Source organism: Bos grunniens, chromosome 22, assembly GCF_055505025.1.
Source record: "Bos grunniens cultivar Pamir isolate PY7600 chromosome 22, Bosgru_T2T1.0, whole genome shotgun sequence".
Classification (NCBI taxonomy): Eukaryota; Metazoa; Chordata; class Mammalia; order Artiodactyla; family Bovidae; genus Bos; species Bos grunniens.
In genome coordinates this window covers 1,921,711-1,943,825 of record NC_141186.1, presented here as the reverse complement: position 1 = coordinate 1,943,825, position 22,115 = coordinate 1,921,711, and the positions used below count along the sequence as shown (strand labels likewise).

At 39.8% G+C, this 22,115-nt stretch overlaps 1 protein-coding gene across 9 annotated transcripts in view; it reads left to right on the top strand.

Moving 5' to 3' along the window:
- Positions 1-22,115, top strand: part of NEK10 (NIMA related kinase 10) — a 267,626-nt gene that overhangs the window by 103,651 nt on the left and 141,860 nt on the right. For 7 of the 9 annotated variants that reach the window (XR_015150824.1, XM_086365568.1, XM_086365564.1 and 4 more), the window contains 3 exons: positions 586-631; positions 3,046-3,167; positions 3,310-3,412. Coding sequence is in view for 8 of the 9 variants with exons in the window: in XM_086365568.1 (XP_086221694.1) it covers positions 586-631; positions 3,046-3,167; positions 3,310-3,412 (271 nt within the window). In the remaining variant the exon portion in view is untranslated. Of the gene's footprint in view, positions 1-585; positions 632-3,045; positions 3,168-3,309; positions 3,413-5,463; positions 5,925-22,115 lie in introns of those variants that run through there. The other 2 variants (XM_086365570.1, XM_086365571.1) reach the window with 1 other exon arrangement.

The window sequence follows — 22,115 nt, the reverse complement described above, 5'->3', positions numbered from 1 at the left end:
CTCTCAAGAGTCTTCTCCAATACCACAGTTCAAAAGCATCAATTCTTGGGTGCTCAGCTTTCTTCACAGTCCAACTCTTATATCCATACATGACCACTGGAAAAACCATTTTGGAGAGCATAGAAAGACATGAGTCATGTAAATAGACACAGTGTATATAAACATTTAAGTGGCAGAGAGAGGTTAAGAGCATAGATATATGTGTTCAAAGTTAATTGTTTCATTTCAATTTTCTCCTCAATGCAATCTGTTTGTGGTATTGGAGCAGGGAGTGTTAAATGAATTCTTAAGATAGCTTTCAGTTCTATAATCCTCCGTTTTAGTTAAATTAAGTGAGAAAGCAGAACCAGTTTTTATTGCTATTTTATAAGGCTATATAGGAGATTGCTGTTTTCAAAATAGTTTTGTAAGCAGCAAATAAACAAGAATCATGAAAAATTAGATGATATTTTGAAATGCTTTGTTGTATAAATAAATGTAAACAGGATAATTTCTTTGTTGTTTTCAAATATGAATCCAACTAAATTGTGAAAACAAGTTTATATTTTGAAGTAGGTATAATGTTTGTTATTTATTTTCTTATAGCTTTATCATCCAAATGTTGTACGCTATTATAAAACATTTCTGGAAAGTAAGTATGAGTTTTCGTGATATTTCTAATAAAGTATCTATGTTATTTAAATATTTTTTTAAAAAATGTTACAAAAGAAGCTTAATCAACTCTTTTCTCTACCTATTCTTTATTATATATATATGATAGTTGATATTTTTCATCACTTTCTTGATCAGTGAAACACTGATAGTCCAAGATCAAAATATACTTATAAAATACTTAGATCTCTCTATATAAGATTGCACAAACAAACCAAAATACTAAATATTGCTATTTTCATATACAAAAAGCCTTTAGTAGGATCAGGAGAAAATAAAACAAAAGGATGGTGGCTTATTTAAGAAAAAATAAAAAGGTGTGTTTTTTTTTTTTATTAAATCAGATGATTTTTTCCACCCTCTTCCCCTCAAACAAATTGGGCTGGGTGTTTGAGGTTTCTTTCTCTTGAAGTTCAGGTAATTGCCACAAGGTGGTGATGTAACCCTGACTGCATCATCCTTAGGATGCTGGAATACAGAATCAAAACGTTGAGATAAAACCAAACTCAGTCACTTGTTTTTAAAAACAATAGAACTTTTGACTGAAGCAATATACATTTTAATACACCTGATGTGCTTCACTTGTGAAATTTCAAAATAAGTCTCCACATGAAGGGGCTTCCTCACTGCTTCTTTATCAGTGCTTGTGCTCAGATCCTCAGTTGTGTCTGACTCTTTGCCACCCCATGGACTATAGCCCTCCAGGCTCCTCTGTTCACAGGATTCCCCCAGCAAGAAAACTTGAATGCCATTTCTTCTTCCAAGGGATCTTCCCTACCCAGGGATTGAACCCATGTCTCATGTCTCCCGCATTAGCTGGCAGATTCTTTACCACTAAGCACCACCGGGGAAGCCCCTATCAGTTCTGCTGCTGCGAAGTCACGTCAGTCGTGTCTGACTCTGTGCGACCCATAGACGGCAGCCCGCCAGGCTCCCCCGTCCCTGGGACTCTCCAGGCAAGAACACTGGAGTGGGTTGCCATTTCCTTCTCCAGTGCATGAAGGTGAAAAGAGAAAGTGAAGTCGCTCAGTCGTGTCCGACTCTTAGCAACCCCATGGACTGCAGCCCACCAGGCTCCTCCGTCCATGGGATTTTCCAGGCGAGAGTACTGGAGTGGGTGCCACTGCCTAGTGCTGTACAAACCTGGCAGGGTTATGAGTTTTCCCATCCTCTGGTTGACTCAGAGGAACTCAGTGGTGAAACCTACAGCAAATCCAGCTCCCTTGGCCATTTGTTCTTGATATTAGAACAATTTCCCATAATTTAGTGCACATCCTATAATAAAGAGGTCTAGACTGGCTTCTGACTTATGCTGAAGTGATACCATTAACTTTAATTTGAAAACAAAATAACATTACTTCTTCTGAAAAGAATTGAAAGTGATTTTAAAAATACATAAAATATGTAGAAATAGATTAGGAAATCATGATAAAAGGAAATAGAAGGTGAGAAAATTAAAAATAAAGCTAAAGTTAGTTGTTGTTTGGTCACTCAGTTGTATCTGACTCTTGGTGACCCCACAGACAGGCTCATCTGTCCATGGGATTTCCCAGGCAAGAATACTGAAGTGGGTTGCTATTTCCTACTCCCGGGGATCTTCCTGACCCAGGGATTGAACCTGCGACTCCGCATTGGCAGACAATTTCTTTACCACTGAGCTACCTGGGAAGCCCATACATATTTTACATACAGCCAAAACATTACAGAAGATACATATCACGTACTATTGTTAATAGTTCCATATTAACATTTGGAAGAGAAAGTAGAATTTACTTGTTTCTTAACATCCAAAGAAAAGAGGCAAAGCCAGTCAGTTATGAGATTCCTGGGGTCCATCAGCTGCAATCTGGAGAAGGCCAGCTTTCTCAGTCCTTGTCAGGGGCTGAGATTTTCCATCATGGGTGGTATATCCAACGCGCTTATTTCTAAACCATGATGTGATTTCGCTGTAAAACACTGTAAGGTAAATGTATGAGGCTGAAGAACAATAAATGTAGAACACTTTTCTGAATGTCTAGTTTGATTTAAGTGTTAAGTTTTAGACCACTGAGTGGAGAGATGGGTTTACCTGTGCTTCAGGGAATTCTCCGTGACGGGAGCATTTGCTTCTCTTTGGTGGTCCTCAGCCCTTCCACATCCTGGTATATGTAGAAAATGATAACATTTGCCAGCGCAAACTGATGCTAGGGGGTTGCCTGTAGTTGAAAGAGATACAGTGGCCCCCAGGGCCTCCTGGGTCCTGACCTTCCAGCTGAGTGAAACCACATCCCTGACTCTTCTGTGATGTGTGTGCCCTGAACAACCACTGGGAAGCTTGGATTCTAATTCATAAGTTCTTTCAAAATGTCTATATTGAGTTTAATTTTCTATTACCTTTTCTTTTTTCATATATAGATGATAGGCTGTATATAGTTATGGAACTTATAGAAGGGGCCCCTCTTGGAGAGCATTTCAGTTCTTTGAAGGAAAAACGACATCATTTTGCTGAAGAGAGACTATGGAAAATATTTATACAGGTATCGTTCATCTTCATTAACTTTCCCTATGAAACAGTACAGGTCTCAGCTGACCTCCCAGAGGTGTGTGCAGTGGTTGTGAGTGGCGGTCTGTCCGTGTATAGCACAGAAGCAACCTTTGCTTGTCGTTTGCCATTTGCAGCTGTGCTTGGCTCTTCGGTACTTGCACAAGGAGAAGAGGATCATCCATAGAGACCTGACGCCGAACAACATCATGCTGGGGGACAAGGACAGAGTGACCGTCAGTAAGTATTCAATCGGAAAAGTCTCAGCTTGAGAGTCTCTGAATATTATTCTAGGGCGGAGTGGTTGGACAGAACTTTCCACACTGATAGGTGCATTCTCTGTCTGTGTTGTCCAGTCCAGCAGCCACTGGCCACGTGTGGCTATTGGGCACTTGAAATGTGCCTACTGTGACTGAGGATATGAATTTTAAATTCTACTAACTTTTAGTTAATTTAAGTATCCCTATGTGGACTAGTGGGTACTATAGTGGACAGTGACTAGTGAAGTTCTTGATGTTCTTGAAGTTCTCAGTATGAGAGAATAAAATACTCTTAGGATGCTGGAGCCTTTAATTCCTAAAGCAATGGTTTCTAGGGTTTTTTTTCTTTCTGTAGAATACTTCTTCATCAACAAAGGCTTTTATGACTACCACATGAACACATTATTGTACTGTTTTAACATAGTCTGTGACATGGGTGACCAATAAGCATATGAAGAACTGTAAAAAATCTAGCCATTTGTATACTTCAACATGTTTACTTTATATCACAGTATCTTCAAGTGTAGCAGGTTATCCTAATGTTATATAAATGTTTGCAAGTGAGAAACTTAGTCTTTTCCCCCATAGTTGTAATTTCTCAATCATAAAATAAGCTTTTTAGCTTAGAATGATATATTAGCTTTCCCCTGTCCTCTTCACTCATGAACACTAGCTACTCTAGGTGGTTCGCCCACTACAAGTGGGGAGAAATAGCTAAATCAGTGTTCTGGAAATATTTGTGATCATGACCTTCCACTGGTAAATTCTTTTGATAACACACTGCCAATACATGTATTGTTGTTGTTATTGTTGTTCAATAACTATCATGTCTGACTTTTTGCAACCCCATGGACTATAGCATGTCAGGTTCCTCTGTCCTCCACTATCTTCTAGAGTTTGCTCAAATTCATGTCCATTGAGTTGGTGATGGTATTAATATATAACCATCACTAGTAATTGCCCTCCACTCTTCCCCAGTAGTGTATTGGATACCTTCCAACCTGGGGGGTCTCACCTTCCAGCATCATATCTTTTTGCCTTTTCATATTGTTCAGCTGGAGTGGGTTCCATTTCCTTCTCCAGTGGACAGCATTTTGTTTGTCCAAACTCTTCAGTATGACCCATCCATCTTGGTGACTCCCAGCTTCATTCAGTTGTGCTAGCACCTTTGCCATGACAAGGCTGTGATCCATGAAGGGGCAATATATGTATGCTTATTTATAAATGCTATACACATATCACTGTATAATTATTCTATAGTACATGACGTCAATAGAAATAACATGCAAAGGGGTGCATTAAAATTCAAGATAGAGATTTTGATATTTCCCACCCCTCCCCTGCCTAGTGAATTGCCTTAGGCACCCAACTTGGGAGATCCTCTCCTAAGTTTTACTGATGTGAAAGGCATTTGTGCGTGCCTGCATGTGTGTGTGCTAAGTTTTGTCAGTTGTATTCAACTCTTTGCAACCTTTGGATCGAGCCTGCCAAACTCCTCGGTCCATGGATTCTCCAGGCAAGAAAACTGGAATGGGTTGCCATGCCCTCCTTCAAGGGATTTTCCTGACCCAGGAATTGAACCTGTGTCTCCCTACACTGGCAGGAGGGTTCTTTACCACTCACACAACCTGGGAAACCTGAAAGAGATTTGACAACGTTTTAAAGCTGAGTCTCTTAGTTTGGGAAGAATCCGATTCCTTGTGAAGGCAATTTCAAATGTAGGCTTTTACCATAACCACATCCTCAGTAACGATGATTAGATTCACTGTTCAGATTTTGTTTTTTGCTTAGAGCATGCTACATCAGTTTTAAAAAATCCCCAAACAGAAGCTCTATCAAAATCTTCAGTGCAAATTTACTTGGTAATATTTCAAGACAATGCTTTGTGATATATATGATGAGGTCAAATAATTGTGACTCTTCATCTTGGATACACATTTAATTTACTTAATCTAGAAGTTAATTATAATTTTGTTTATTGTAAGCTTTTTACTTTTTTCTTTTTATGAATTGTACTTGTGTTTCCTTAAGAATCTTTTTTTAGGACTTCCTTGGTGGCTCGGACAGTAAGGCATCTGCCTATGATGTGGGACACCTGGGTTCAATCCCTGGGTTGGGAAGATCTCCTGGAGAAGGAAATGCAACCCACTCCAGTATTCTTGCCTGGAAAATCCTATGGATGGAGGAGCCTGGTAGGCTACAGTCCATGGGGTCCCAAAGAGTCAGACACGACTGATCGACTTCACTTCTTTAAAAATTTTTACTATTTAATGTTTGTATGCTTGTAGATATTTTAATGTATAAACTAATAAGGATTATGATTAATTGTGTGTTTGAATTTCATACCAAACAGTAATACTATTAAACAGATGCTTAATAGTTTAATGGATCTATTTAATCTTTCTAAAGGTGATTTTTCAGACCATATTTTCTGAGTCTAGCCAATGCTATGTCCCATTTTCTTACATTTAAATACATTGAGGTTAATCTTTTATTGTGGTAGTCTGATTTATTTTCTGTCTAAACTTATTTCAAGTAATTCTTATATTTATTTTCTTTAACCAGTACCACACATCAAAATGGTTTACAAAATAAGATAGTGCTAAAAATCTTGTAAAGAAAAACCTATCCCTTTGCAACCCTCAGTTCCATTTCCTTAAAACAACCACTTTTCATTCTTTTTTAGCTCTATTTTCTGGTATTTGGTTTTCCATTGGCTTCCTTGGTGGCTCAGCCAATAATCTGCCTGCAATGCAGGAGACCTGGATTGGATCCCTGGGTTGGGAAGATTCCCTGGAGGGAGGGCATGGCAACCCATTCCAGTATTCTTGGGCTTCCCTGGTGGCTCAGACAGTAAAAAATCCACCTGTAATATAGGAGATGTGGGTTTGATCCCTGCGTTGGGAAGATCCCCTGGAGAAGAAAATGGCTACTCACTCCAGTATTCTTGCCTGGAAAATCCCATGGACAGAGGAACCTGGTTGGCTACAGTCCATGGGTACAAAGAGTCAGATATGGCTGAGTGCCTATCACTATGATAGTTGAGGATTCAATTTTCTTGTTTTCTCTTCTTCCCCACCTGCCATCCTGCAATATATTTATAGCATAGTGTTAAAGTGAAAGTTGCTCAGTCGTGTTCAACTCTTTGTGACCCCATGGACTGTAGTCCACCAGGCTTCTCTGTCCATGGAATTCTCCAAGCAAGAATACTGGAGTGGGTTGCCATTCCCTTCTCCAATTTATGGCACAACTATGGGTTAAATCGGTATTCAGTATTTACATTATTACTACTGTGTAACTATTGTTCAATGTTGATTACTTCTCCTTCCTTATAGGCCTTTGTTTTTCTTAGAGTTAATAATTGCCTTCTTTTTTTTTTTTTAATTTTCCTAGTTTTCTGTGTACTTTCATTTCTTCTTCCCAGATCTTCTAAAAGGAATATAAAAGTCTTCTTTGTCTATTTTCCACATGGTCAGACAAGACAGTTACTCTCAGTTTTTTTTTCTCTTGGATACTCATTTTCTGTAGTTGTCTGTTGTAACATAGACTGAGTTTAACTTTAGGTCTGTTACACAGCTGTTGTCCTGGAACTTTCATGGTCTTCTTCTTCTTCTTTTTTTTTTTAATTTGGCCACACCGTGCTGCTTGTGAGATCTGTTTCCTGACCAGGGATTGAACCTGGGCTACTGCACTGAACCCTAACCACTAGACCACCAGGGAACTCCCTGCTCCTTTTCTGGTTGGAGCCTCTATTTCCTGCATCCTCTGGACTTCTCTTTCTTTTATAACTCCCTTATTTTGCCAAAGTGTATCTTCTAGTACTTTACTAAGAAAGAGTGCTTTGGAAATTATCATTTTTATTTTTTTTAAATTTCTAATTAAAAACTTCTGGAGTTATAAGTGACATATACATTCTTTTAGTTTCAGATGAACAACATAATGATTTGGTATTTGTATACATTATAAAATGATCATCACAATAAGCCAAGTTAACACCCATCATGTTACATAGTTAACTTTTTTCTCTTGTGTTGAGAACCTTTTAAGATCTACTCTCTTAGCAACTTTCAAATATGCAATACAGTATTATTAACTATAGTCACCATGCTGTATATGACATCCACAGGACTTATTTATGTTAGAACTGGAAGTTTGTATTTTGACCTCCTTCACCCACTTCTCCCATTCCCTATCCTCTGCATTTTGCAACCACCAGTCTGTTCTATGTATCTATGAGCTTGATTTTTGTTTTTTACAGTCCACATGTAAGTGAAATTATGCAGTATGTCTTTCTCTGTCTAACTTATTTCACTTAGTATAATGCCCTCAAGGCCCATCCATGTTGTTGAAAATGGCAAGATTTCAGTCTTTTTATTGACTGCATTGTATGTGTTTGTACGTATGTATGTGTGTGTATGTATATATGAATAAAGTATATTTATATACTTATGAGGAGAAGGCAGTGGCACCCCAATCCAGTACTCTTGTCTGGAAAATCCCATGGATGGAGGAGCCTGGTGGGCTGCAGTCCATGGGGTTGCTAAGAATTGGACACGACTGAGTGACTTCACTTTCACTTTTCACTTTCATGCACTGAAGAAGGAAATGGCAACCCACTCCAGTGTTCTTGCCTGGAGAATCCCAGGGACAGGGGAGCCTGGTGGGCTGCCGTCTGTGGGGTCGCACAGAGTGGGACATGACTGAAGCGACTTAGCAGCAGCAGCAGCGTATACTTATGAGGGCTTCCCAGGTGGCGCTAGTGGCAAAGAACCCATTTGCCAATGCAGGAAACGTAAGAGACTTGGGTTTGATCCCTGGGTCAGGAAGATCCCCTGGAGGAGGGCATGGCAACCTGCTTCAGTATTCTTGCCTGGGGAATCCCACGGACAGAGGGGCCTAGCGGGTTACATTCCATAGGATTGTAAAGAGTCACACACAACTGAAGTGACGGAGCACGCACATGCATGTACTTATGAATAAATATATGTAGATCTAGATACATATATACACATATACAGTAGGTTGGTGACCAACCTAGTGCTGGGAGAAATATCAATAACCTCAGATATGAAGATGACACCACCCTTATGGCAGAAAGTGAAGAAGAACTAAAGATCTTCTTGATGAAAGTGAAAGAGGAGAGTGAAAAAGTTGGCTTTAAGCTCAACATTCAGAAAACTAAGATCAAGGCATCTGGTCCCATCACTTCATGGGAAATAGATGGGGAAACAGTGGAAACAGTAGCTGACTTTATTTTTGGGGGCTCCAAAATCACTGCATATGATGATTGCAGCCATGAAATTAAAAGATGTTTACTCATTGGAATGAAAGTTATAACCAACCAAGATAGCATATTGAAGAGCAGAGATATTACTTTGTCAACAAAGGTCCATCTAGTCAAGGCTATGGTTTTTCCAATGGTCATGTATGGATGTGAGAGTTGCACTGTGAGGAAAGCTGAGCACTGAAGAATTGATGCTTTTGAACTGTGGTGTTGGAGAATACTCTTGAGAGTCTCTTGGACTGCAAGGACATTCAACCAGTTCATCCTAAAGGAGATCAGTCCTGGGTGTTCATTGGAAGGACTGATGTTGAAGCTGAAACTCCAATACTTTGGCCACCTGATGTGAAGAACTGACTCATTAGAAAAGCCCCTGATGCCGGGAAAGATTGAGGGCAGGAGGAGAAGGGGATGACAGAGGATGAGATGGTTGGATGGCATCACCGACTCAATGGACATGAGTTTGGGTAAACTCTGGGAGTTGGTGATGGACATGGAGTCCTGGTGTCTTGGGGTTCATAGGGTCGCAAAGAGTCGGACACAACTGAGTGACTGAACTGAACTGAACTGAACTGAGTCATCCCAGGCCATAAAATGATTGACAAGAATTTTGAAGAAAGGCAGATTTCCATACAAATATATAGCCTTCATTAACATAGATTAGGAGAACAGTGTATGAGTATAACATACTGGTTTGTCAAGTCAGTTCTGAGCCTTTAGGTGGAACCGACTTGAAGACAGAGTCTAGGGTACATACGTAGTACATTAACATAGCTTAAGACAAACATTTCCATAAGAAAAATGCATTGGTTATCTCAAGGTTTGAGAAAAGTTCTGGTGGACCCAGGTGTCATGGCAACACAGAATTTTAAGAGAAACCTCCTTTTAAATTTGTGTAGAGAAGGGAAAAAATATGACACTTTTGTTTCCTCCTGCTGCTTAAGAGAGAGATAAGAAAAATGTCTGACACTTGCAGCTTATTTCCTCCATTTGGAGACTCCTGTCCTTCCTGCCTGTTACCCTCTCAAAGCCCTTTCTGAAAAACCAGATTATATACCATCTTTTATGCCTGGTAAGAGTTTGGTCTTTATTCTTAGTATTTATCAGAAGCCTTTGAGGAATTTTAACCTCTAAGTAGTGATACTGGTTTAGGTTTTTCAAAGATTGTAGCGCTGATTTGGAGAATTATGTTTTGGAGGGTAGTAATGGATGTGGGGAGTCTGCTTAGAAAGTATAGTTCAGTACAGTTCAGGAGAGTTCACGGTGGCCTGAACTAGGCGATAGTGATTGTGTTAATTATCCATTGTTGTGTAACCAGTTACCACAAAACTTAGTGGCTTAAGAGAACACACATTTATTTTCTCACCACTTCAAGGGTCAGGAATCCAGCAGCAGCCTTGCTGTATGGTTCTGGCTCAGGGTCTCTCATGAAGTTTCAGACAGGCTGTGAGCCAAGGCTGTATCATTGGAAGTCTTAACTTGGCCTGGGAAAAAAAGTGAAAATCACTCAGTTGTATCTGACTCTTTGCGACCCATGGACTATAGCCTGCCAGGCTCCTGTCCATGGAATTCTCCAGGCATTTCTATTGGAGTGGGTAGCTGCTCCCTTTACAGGGGATCTTCCCGATCCAGGAATCAAACTGGAGTCTCCTGCTTTACAGGCAGATTCTTTACCAGCTGAGCTACCAAGGAAGGTGCTTGGCCTGGGAGTCCACTTCAAAGAAGGCTCACTCACATGACCGGCAGTTAGTTCTGACTTTTGGCTGGAACTTGGTCTCTTATTCACCTGGACCTCTTCTCTCTGTGGCCCTTAAGCAGAATAGTCTGGACTGTTTTACATAAGTTAGATAAATATTTCTTAACTATAACATCAAAATCATTACATATAAAAGAAAAAAATTCATTGAATTTCACTGGTTTAAAACTTACAGTCTATGAAAGATATTATTAATAGAATGAGAAGACAAGCTGCAGACTGGGAGAAAATATATGTAGGTCATCTATTTAACAAAGAATTTGTATCAATAATACAAGCAATAAGAAAGCTCAATAATAAGAAAACAAACAACCCAATGGAAAAAAAGGACCAAATTTTGAACAAGAACTTCACCAAAGAAGATACAGAAGATGATGGAGGAATAGGACGGGGAGAACACTTTCTCCCCCACAAATTCATTGAAAGAACATTTGAATGCTGAGTAAATTCCACAAAACAGCTTCTGAATGTGGGCAGAGGACACCAGGTACCCAGGAAGGCAGCCCACTGTCTTTGAAAGGAGGTAGGACAAAGTATAGAAGATAAAAAGACAGACAAAAGAGTTAGGGATGGAGATATGTCTCGGGGAAGGAGTCATAAAAGAGGAGAAGTTTCCAAACACCAGGAAATCCTCTCACCGGTGGGTCTGTGGGGAGTTTTGGAATCTCAGAGGGCAACATAACTGGGAGGGAAAATAAATAAATAAAACCCACAGATTATGTACCTAATGGCAGTTCCCAGTGGAGGAGTAGCCCAGACACTTGCATCCACCACCAGCAAGTGGGGGCTGAACAGGGAGGCACAGTCGCATTGCTTAGGGTAAGGACTGGGCCTGAATGCCCTGAGGGCAATCTGAGGGAGCTAATGTGAGATAGCAACCCAAACTGTGGGATAGCCAGAGAGAGAACATTCCCGTGAAAAGCCCAAACTTAAGACACTGCTGGCCCGCTCACAGGACAAAGGACTGAGCGAATACCAGATGAGAGCTAGCAGCAGACGGGCCCACCCCCTGCTGGAGGCAGGGGGCAGACGGGCAGCAGCCACAGCCAGAAAGGAGCACACTCGGCCCCAGAGATGGCATCCTCCACCAAACTGCAAGCAGGTTCCCAGTTGCCAACCAAGCCTTCCTGGGATCCTGGATGGATGACATCCACTGGGAGGGTTGCAGCCAGAGATCAGCTCCCCAGAAGAGACACGTGGCACATCTGAGATGGCACACCCAGGAAACTAAGCTGCTGGGACTGGGGAGGTGATAAGATGCACCCCCACCTGGGGAGAGAGCACTCACCAAACACCTGGTTGCCTGAGCTGCTTGGACCTGGGAAGGGCACAAAACGCAGGCCCAACCGAGTCTGTGCCTTTGTGGAATACCCAAGAACCTGAACCCGAGCAGCTTAGACCTGGGAAGTGCACGCAATCCAGGGCCCACTTTAGACAGTTCCCCTGCAGAGCAACCCGAAGCCTGAGCAATGTAGACCGGGAAAGCACACACACCATGAGCAGGGGCAAACCCAGTGTGGCCGAGACACTGTGAGCTCTCCCCACATATGCCAGTGATATTTGTTTGCAGTGTACCTGTCTCTCCACAGCACGAGTGAACAAGTGAGCCTAAATAAGTGACCACCTTCACCCCCTTGTGTCAGGGTGGAAATTAGACACTGAAGAGACTAGCAAACAGAAGAAGCTAAAACAAAGAGAGGGAACCACTTTGGAAGTGACAGGTGCAACAGATTAAAACCCTGTAGTTAGCACCAACTACATTGGAAGGGGTCTATAGATCTTGAGAAGTAAAGCTGGAACAAGGAACTATCTAAAACTGAACTGACCTCACACTGCCCGCAACAGCTCCAGAGAAATTCCTAGATATATTTTACTATTATTATTTTTTTAATTTTTTAGTTTTAAGTCCTCTATTACTCCTTTAATTTTCATTTTTATAACCTACTATTACCTTGCAAAAAACCAGACCCTATTTTCAAAGCAAACTTCATATATATTTTTTATAATCTTTGTGGTTTTGTTTTGCTTTTTTTTTAATATTGTATTTTTGAGAGTTTAACTTCTACTCTAGATTTTTGCTTTTTGGTATTTGTTATCAGTTTTGTACTTTTAAGAATCCAGTCTTCCATACCCATTTTTACTTCGGAGTGTGATTACTGGCTTGATCGTCCTCTCCTCTTTTTGACTCTTTTTTCTCCCCTAGGTCACCTCTATCTCCTCCCTCCTCCTTCTCTTCTCTACCCAACTCTGTGCATCTCTTTGTGTGTTCTGGGCTGTGGAGAACACTTAGGGAACTGATTACTGGCTAGATCTGTCTCTCTTCTTTTGACCCTGCCTCGTCTCCTCCTGGTCACCTCTATCTCCTTCCTCCCTCTTCTCTTCTCTGTGTGACTCCGTGAACCTCTCTGGGTGTTCCAGGCTGTGGAGAGCACACAGGGATTTGGTTACTGGCTAGATTGCTCTTGCCCCTTTTGATTCCCCCTCTTCTCCTCCTGGTCACCTCTATCTCCCTCCTCCCTCTTCTCTTCTCCATGTAACTCAGTGAACCTTTCTGGATGTCTCTCATTGTGGAGAATCTTTTCTCCATTAACCTAGATGTTTTATCATCAGTGCTGTATGGATGGAGAAGTCTTGAGGCTACTGTAAGAATAAGACTGAAAACCAGAGGCAGGAGGCTTAAGTCCCAAACCCAAGAACACCAGAGAACTCCTGACTCCAGGGAACGTTAATTGATAAGAGCTCATCCAAAAGCCTCCATACCTACACTGAAACCAAGCTCCACCCAAGAGCCAACAAGTTCCAGAGCAAGACATACCATGCAAATTCTCCAGCAATGCAGGAACATAGCCCTGAGCTTTAATATGCAGGCTGCCCAAAGTCACACCAAACCCATAAACATCTCAAAACTTACTACTGGACACTTTATTGCACTCCAGAGAGAAAAAGTCCAGCTCAACCCACCAGAACACTGATGCAAGCTTCCCTAACCAGGAAACTTGACAAGCCACTCGTCCAACCCCACCCACAGGGAAGAACCTCCACAATAAAAAGGAACCACAAACTGCCAGAATACAGAAAGGGCACCCCAAGCACAGCAATCTAAATAAGGTGAAAAAGCAGAGAAAAACTCAGCAGGTAAAGGAACATGATAAATGCCCACTAAACCAAACAAAAGAGGAGATAGGGGAGTCTACCTGAAAAAGAATTCAGAATAATGGTAATAAAAATGATCCAAAATCTTGAAAACAAAATGGAGTTACAGATAAATAGCCTGGAGACAAGGATTGAGAAGATGCAAGAAATGTTTAACAAGGACCTGGAAGAAATAAAAAAGAGTCAATAAATAATGAATAATGCAATAAATGAGATCAAAAACACTCTGGAGGAAACGAATAACTGAGGCAGAAGATAGGATAAGTGAGGTAGAAGATAGGATGGTGGAAATAAATGAAGCAGAAAGGAAAAAAGAAAAAAGAATTAAAAGAAATGAAGACAACCTCAGAGACCTCTGGGACAATGTCAAACACCCCAACATTTGAATCATAGGAGTCCCAGAAGAAGAAGACAAAAAGAAAGACCATGAGAAAATACTTGAGGAGATAATAGTTGAAAACTTCCCTAAAATGGGGAAGGAAATAGTCACCCAAGTCCAAGAAACCCAGAGAGTCCCAAACAGGATAAACCCAAGGTGAAACACTCCAAGACACATATTAATCAAATTAACAAAGATCAAACACAAAGAACAAATATTAAAAGCAGCAAGGGAAAAACAACAAATAACACACAAGGGGATTCCCATAAGGATAACAGCTGATCTTTCAATAGAAACTCTTCAGGCCAGAAGGGATTGGCAGGACATACTTAAAGTGATGAAACAGAAAAACCTACAACCAAGATTACTGTACCCAGCAAGAATCTCATTCAAATATGAAGGAGAAATCAAAAGCTTTACAGACAAGCAACAGCTGAGAGAATTCAGCACCACCAAACCAGCTCTCCAACAAATGCTAAAGGTTCTTCTCTAGACAGGAAACACAGAAAAGGTGTATAAACTTGAACCCCAAAACAACAAAGTAAATGGCAATGGGATCATACTTATCAATAATTATCTTAAATGTAAATGGGTTGAATGTCCCAACCAAAAGACAAAGACTAGCTGAATGTATACAAAAACAAGAGCCCTATATATACTGTCTACAAGAGACCCACCTCAAAACATGGGACACATACAGACTGAAAGTGAAGGACTGGAAAAAGATATTTCACACAAATGGAGACCAAAAGAAAGCAGGAGTAGCAATACTCATCAGATAAAATAGACTTTGAAATAAAGGCTGTGAAAAGAGACAAAGAAGGACACTACATAATGATCAAAGGATCACTCCAAGAAGACAATATAACAATTATAAATATATATGCACCCAACATAGGAGCACTGCAATATGTAAGACAAATGCTAACAACTATGAAAGGGGAAATTAACAATAACACAATAATAGTGGGGTGCTTTAATACCCTACTCACATATATGGCTAGATCAACTAAACAGAAAATTACCAAGGAAACACAAGCTTTAAATGATACAATGGACCAGTTAAGCCTAATTGATATCTATAGGACATTTCACCCCAAAACAATGAATTTCACTTTTTTCTCAAGCGCACACAGAACCTTCTCTAGGATAGATCATATCCTGGGTGATAAATCTAGCTTTGGTAAATTCTAAAAAATTGGAATCATTCCAAGCATCTTTTCCAATCACAATGCAGTAAGATTAGATGTCAATTACAGGAAAAAAACTATTAAAAATTCCAACATATGGAGGCTAAACAACATGCTTCTGAGTAACCAACAAATCACAGAAGAAATAAAAAAAAAAAGAAATCAAAATATACATAGAAATGAATGAAAATGAAAACACAACAACCCCAAACCTGTGGGACACTGTAAAAGCAGTGCTAAGGGCAAGGTTCATAGCAATACAGGCTTACTTCAAGAAACAAGGAAAAAGTCAACTCAATAACCTAACTCTAACACCTAAAGCAACTAGAAAAGGAAATGTAGAAGGAAAGAAATTGTAAAAATTAGGGCAGAAATAAATACAAAAGAAACAAAAGAGACCATAGCAAAAATCAACAGAACTAAAAGCTGGTTCTTTGAAAAGATAAATAAATTGACAAACCAGACTCATCAAGAAACAAAGGGAGAAGAATCAAATCAACAAAATTAGAAATGAAAATGGAGAAATCACAACAGACAACACAGAAGTACAGAGGATCATAAGAGACGACTATCAGCAACTATATACCAATAAAATGGACAACTTGGAAGAAATGGACAAATTCTTAGAAAAATATAACTTTCCAAAACTGAACCAGGAAGAAATAGAAAATCTTAACAGACCCATCACAAGCATGGAAATCGAAACTAATCAGAAATCTTCCAGCAAACAAAAGCTCAGTACCAGATGGCTTCATAGCTGAATTCTACCAAAAATTTAGAGAAGCGCTAACACCTATCCTACTCAAAATCTTCCAGAAAATTGCAGAGGAAGATAAACTTCCAAACTCATTCTATGAGACCACCATCACCCTAATACCAAAACCAGACAAAGATGCCACCAAAAAAGAAAACTACAGGCCAATATCACTGATGAACATAAATGCAAAAATCCTTAACAAAACCCTAGCAAACAGAATCCAACAACATACTAAAAAGATCATACATCATGACAAAGTGGGCTTTATCCCAGGAATGCAAGGATTCTTTCAGTTCAGTTCAGTTCAGTCACTCAGTTCTGTCCAACTCTTTGCGACCCCATGAATCACAGCATGCCAGGACTCCCTGTCCATCACCATCTCCCAGAGTTCACTCAAACTCACGTCCATCGAGTCGGTGATGCCATCCAGCCATCTCATCCTCTGTCGTCCCCTTTTCCTCCTGCCCCCAATCCCTCCCAGCATCAGAGTCTTTTCCATTGAGTCACTTCTTCGCATGAGGTGGCCAAAGTACTGGAGTTTCAGCTTTAGCATCATTATTTCCAAAGAACACCCAGGGCTGATCTCTTTTAGAATGGACTGGTTGGAATATCTGCAAATCAATCAATGTAATGCACAACATTAACAAATTGAAAGATAAAAACCATATGATTATCTCAATAGATGCAGAGAAAACCTTTGACAAAATTCAACATCCATTTATGATAAAAACTCTTCATAAAGCAGGAATAGAAGGAACATACCTCAACATAATAAAAGCTATATATCACAAACCCTTAGCAAACATTATCCTCAATGGTGAAAAATTGAAAGCATTTCCCCTGAAGTCAGGAACAAGGCAAGGGTGCCCAGTATCATCACTCTATTCAATATAGTTTTGGAAGTTTTAGCCACAGCAATCAGAGAAGAAAGAGAAATAAAAGGAATCCAGATTATAAAAGAAGTAAAACTCCCACTGTTTGCAGATGACATGATCCTCTGCATAGAAAACCCTAAAGACTTCACCAGAAAATTACTAGAGCTGATCAATGAATATAGTAAAGTAGCAGGATATAAAATTAGCCCACAGAAATCCCTTGCAGTACTATACACTAATAATGAGAAAACAGAAAGAGAAATTAAGGAAACAATCCCATTCATCATTGCAACAAAAAGAATAAAATACTTAGGAATAAATCTACCTAAAGAAACAAAAGCCCTATATATAGAAAACTATATAACACTGATGAAAGAAATCAAAGAGGACAGAAATAGATGGAGAAATATACCATGTTCATGGAATGGAAGAATAAATATAGTGAAAATGAATATACTACCTAAAGCAATCTATAGATTCAATGCAATCCCTATCAAGTTACCAACAGTATTTTTCAAAGAACTAGAACAAATAATTTCACAACTTGTATGGAAATACAAAAAACCTCGAATAGCCAAAGTAATCTTGAGAAAGAAGGATGGAACTGGAGGAATCAACCTGCCTGACTTCAGGCTATACTACAAAGCTGCAGTCATCAAGACAGTATGGTACTGGCACAAAGACAGAAATATAGATCAGTGGAACAAAATTGAAAGCCCAGAGATAAATCCACACACCTATGGACAACTTATCTTTGACAAAGGAGGCAAAAATTTACAATGGAGAAAAGGCAATCTCTTCAACAAGTGGTGCTGGGAAAACTGGTCAACCACTTGTACAAGAATGAAACTAGAACACTTTCTAGCACCATATAGAAAAATAAACTAAAAATGGATTAAAGATCTAAACATAAGACCAGAAGCTATAGAACTCCTAGAGGAGAACATTAAGCAAAACACTCTCTGACATAAATCACAGCAGGATCCTCTATGACCCACCTCCCAGAGTAATGGAAATAAAAGCAAAAATAAACAAATGGGACCTAATTAACCTTAAAAGCTTTTGCACAATGAAGGAAACTATAAGCAAGGTGAAAAGGCAGCCTTCAGAATGGGAGAAAATAATAGCAAACAAAGCAACTGACAAAGAATTAATCTCAAAAATATACAAGCAACTCCTGCAACTCAATTCCTGAAAAATAAATGACCCAATCAAAAAATGGGCCAAAGAACTAAACAGACATTTCTCCAAGACATACACATGGGTAACAAACACATGAAAAGATGCTCAACATCACTCATTATCAGAGAAATGCGAATCAAAACCACAATGAGGTACCATTGCACGCCAGTCAGAATGGCTGCTATCCAAAAAGTCTACAAGCAATAAATGCTGGAGAGGGTGTGGAGAAAAGGGAACCCTCTTACACTGTTGGTGGGAATGCAAACTAGTACAGCCACTATGGAGAACAGTGTGGAGATTCCTTAAAAACTGGAAATAGAACTGCCTTATGATCCAGCAATCCCACTGCTGGGCATACACACTGAGGAAACCAGAATTGAAAGAGACACGTGTACCCTAATGTTCATCACATGGACATGGACATGGACATGGAAGCAATCTAGATGTCCATCAGCAGATGAATGGATAAGAAAGCTGTGGTACGTATACACAATGGAGTATTACTCAGCCATTGAAAAGAATACATTTGAATCAGTTCTAATGAGGTGGATGAAACTGGAGCCTATTATACAGAGTGAAGTAAGTCAGAACGAAAAACACCAATACAGTATACTAATGCATATATATGGAATTTAGAAAGATGGTATCGATGATCTTATATGTGAGACAGCAAAAGAGACACTGATGTATAGAACAGTCTTTTGGACTCTGTGGGAGAAGCTGAGGGTGGGATGATTTGAGAGAATAGCATTGAAACATGTATATTATCATATGTGAAACAGATCACCAGTCCTGGTTCAGTGGATGAGAAATGGTGCTCAGGGCTGGTGCCTTGGGATGACCCTGAGGGATGGGATGGGGAGAAAGGTGGGAGGGGGTACATGGGGAACACATGTACACCCATGGTTGATTCATGTCAGTGTATGGCAAAACCCACTATAATATTGTAAAATAATTAGCCTTCATTTAAAATAAATACATATTAAAAAATAATAAAAAAAGATACACTGATGGCAAATAAGTTCCCAAAAATTGTTCAACACCATTAGTCATTAGGAAAATGCAAATTAAAGCTACACTGAGCTATCACTACATAGTAATTAAAATGGCTAATTAAAAAACCCTGACAACTCCAAATGCTGATTAAAAGGCAGAAACAACCAGAACTCTAAAACATGTCTGGTGAGAACACACTGGAAAATATTTTGGCTTGGTAACATTTTAATGAAATTAAACATATAGTTACAGAAGAACTGTACAAAAAAGATCTTCACGACCCAGATAATCACGATGGTGTGATCACTGACCTAGAGCCAGACATCCTGGAGTGTGAAGTCAAGTGGGCCTTAGAAAGCATCACTACGAACAAAGCTAGTGGAGGTGATGGAATTCCAGTTGAGCTATTCCAAATCCTGAAAGATGATGCTGTGAAAGTGCTGCACTCAATATGCCAGCAAATTTGGAAAACTCAGCAGTGGCCACAGGACTGGAAAAGGTCAGTTTTCATTCCAATCCCAAAGAAAGGCAATGCCAAAGAATGCTCAAACTACTGCACAATTGCACTCATCTCACACACTAGTAAAGTAATGCTCAAAATTCTCCAAGCCAGGCTTCAGCAATATGTGAACCTTGAACTTCCTGATGTTCAAGCTGGTTTTAGAAAAGGCAGAGGAACCAGAGATCAAATTGCCAACATCCACTGGATCATGGAAAAAGCAAGAGAGTTCCAGAAATACATCTATTTTTGCTTTATTGACTATGCCAAAGCTTTTGACTGTGTGGATCACAATAAACTGTGGAAAATTCTGAAGGAGATGGGAATACCAGACCACCTGACCTGCCTCTTGAGAAATCTGTATGCAGGTCAGGAAGCAACAGTTAGAACTGGACGGGGAACAACAGACTGGTTCCAAATAGGAAAAGGAGTATGTCAAGGCTGTATATTGTCACCCTGCTTATTTAACTTATATGCAGAGTACATCATGAGAAATGCTGGGCTGGAAGAAACACAAACTGGAATCAAGATTGCCAGGAGAAATATCAATAACCTCAGATATGCAGATGACACCACCCTTATGGCAGAAAGTGAAGAGGAACTAAAAAGCCTCTTGATGAAAGTGAAAGAGGAGAGTGAAAAAGTTGGGTTAAAGCTCAACATTCAGAAAATGAAGATCATGGCATCTGGTCGCATGACTTCATGGGAAATAGATGGGGAAACCGTGGAAAGTGTCAGACTTTATTTTTTTGGGCTCCAGAATCACTGCAGATGGTGACTGCAGCCATGAAAGTAAAAGACGCTTACTCCTTGGAAGGAAAGTTGTGTCCAACCTAGATAGCATATTCAAAAGCAGCGACGTTACTTTGTCAACAAAGGTTCGGCTATGGTTTTTCCTGTGGTCGTGTATGGATGTGAGAGTTGGACTTTGAAGAAGGCTGAGCGCCAAAGAATTGATGCTTTTGTTTTATTTTTTTTTTCATTTTTTAAAAATTTTATTTTATTTTTAAACTTTACATAATTGTATTAGTTTTGCCAAATATCAAAATGAATCCGCCACAGGTATACATGTGTTCCCCATCCTGAACCCTCCTCCCTCCTCCCTCCCCATACCATCCCTCTGGGTCCTCCCAGTGCACTAGCCCCAGGCATCCAGTATCGTGCATCGAACCTGGACTGGCAACTCGTTTCTTACATGATATTTTACATGTTTCAATGTCATTCTCCCAAATCTTCCCACCCTCTCCCTCTCCCACAGAGTCCATAAGACTGTTCTATACATCAGTGTCTCTTTTGCTGTCTCGTACACAGGGTTATTGTTACCATCTTTCTAAATTCCATATATATGCGTTAGTATACTGTATTTATGTTTTTCCTTCTGGCTTACTTCACTCTGTATAATAGGCTCCAGTTTCATCCACCTCATTAGAACTGATTCAAATGTATTCTTTTTAATGGCTGAGTAATACTCCATTGTGTATATGTACCACAGCTTTCTTATCCATTCATCTGCTGATGGACATCTAGGTTGCTTCCATGTCCTGGCTATTATAAACAGTGCTGCGATGAACATTAGGGTACACGTGTCTCTTTCCCTTCTGGTTTCCTCGGTGTGTATGCCCAGCAGTGGGATTGCTGGATCATAAGGCAGTTCTATTTCCAGTTTTTTAAGGAATCTCCACACTGTTCTCCATAGTGGCTGTACTAGTTTGCATTCCCACCAACAGTGTAAGAGGGTTCCCTTTTCTCCACACCCTCTCCAGCATTTATTATTTGTAGACTTTTGGATTGCAGCCATTCTGACTGGTGTGAAATGGTACCTCATAGTGGTTTTGATTCGCATTTCTCTGATAATGAGTGATGTTGAGCATCTTTTCATGTGTTTGTTAGCCATCTGTATGTCTTCTTTGGAGAAATGTCTGTTTAGTTCTTTGGCCCATTTTTTGATTGGGTCGTTTATTTTTCTGGAGTTGAGCTGTAGGAGTTGCTTGTATATTTTTGAGATTAGTTGTTTGTCAGTTGCTTCATTTGCTATTATTTTCTCCCATTCTGAAGGCTGTCTTTTCACCTTGCTAATAGTTTCCTTTGATGTGCAGAAGCTTTTAAGTTTAATTAGGTCCCATTTGTTTATTTTTGATTTTATTTCCAATGTTCTGGGAGGTGGGTCATAGAGGATCCTGCTGTGATGTATGTCAGGGAGTGTTTTGCCTATGTTCTCCTCTAGGAGTTTTATAGTTTCTGGTCTTACGTTTAGATCTTTAATCCATTTTGAGTTTATTTTTGTGTATGGTGTTAGAAAGTGATCTAGTTTCATTCTTGTACAAGTGGTTGACCAGATTTCCCAGCACCACTTGTTAAAGAGATTGTCTTTAATCCATTGTATATTCTTGCCTCCTTTGTCAAAGATAAGGTGTCCATATGTGCGTGGATTTATCTCTGGGCTTTCTATTTTATTCCATTGATCAATATTACTGTCTTTGTGCCAGTACCATACTGTCTTGATAACTGTGGCTTTGTAGTAGAGCCTGAAGTCAGGTAGGTTGATTCCTCCTGTTCCATTCTTCTTTCTCAAGATTGCTTTGGCTATTCGAGGTTTTTTGTATTTCCATACAAAT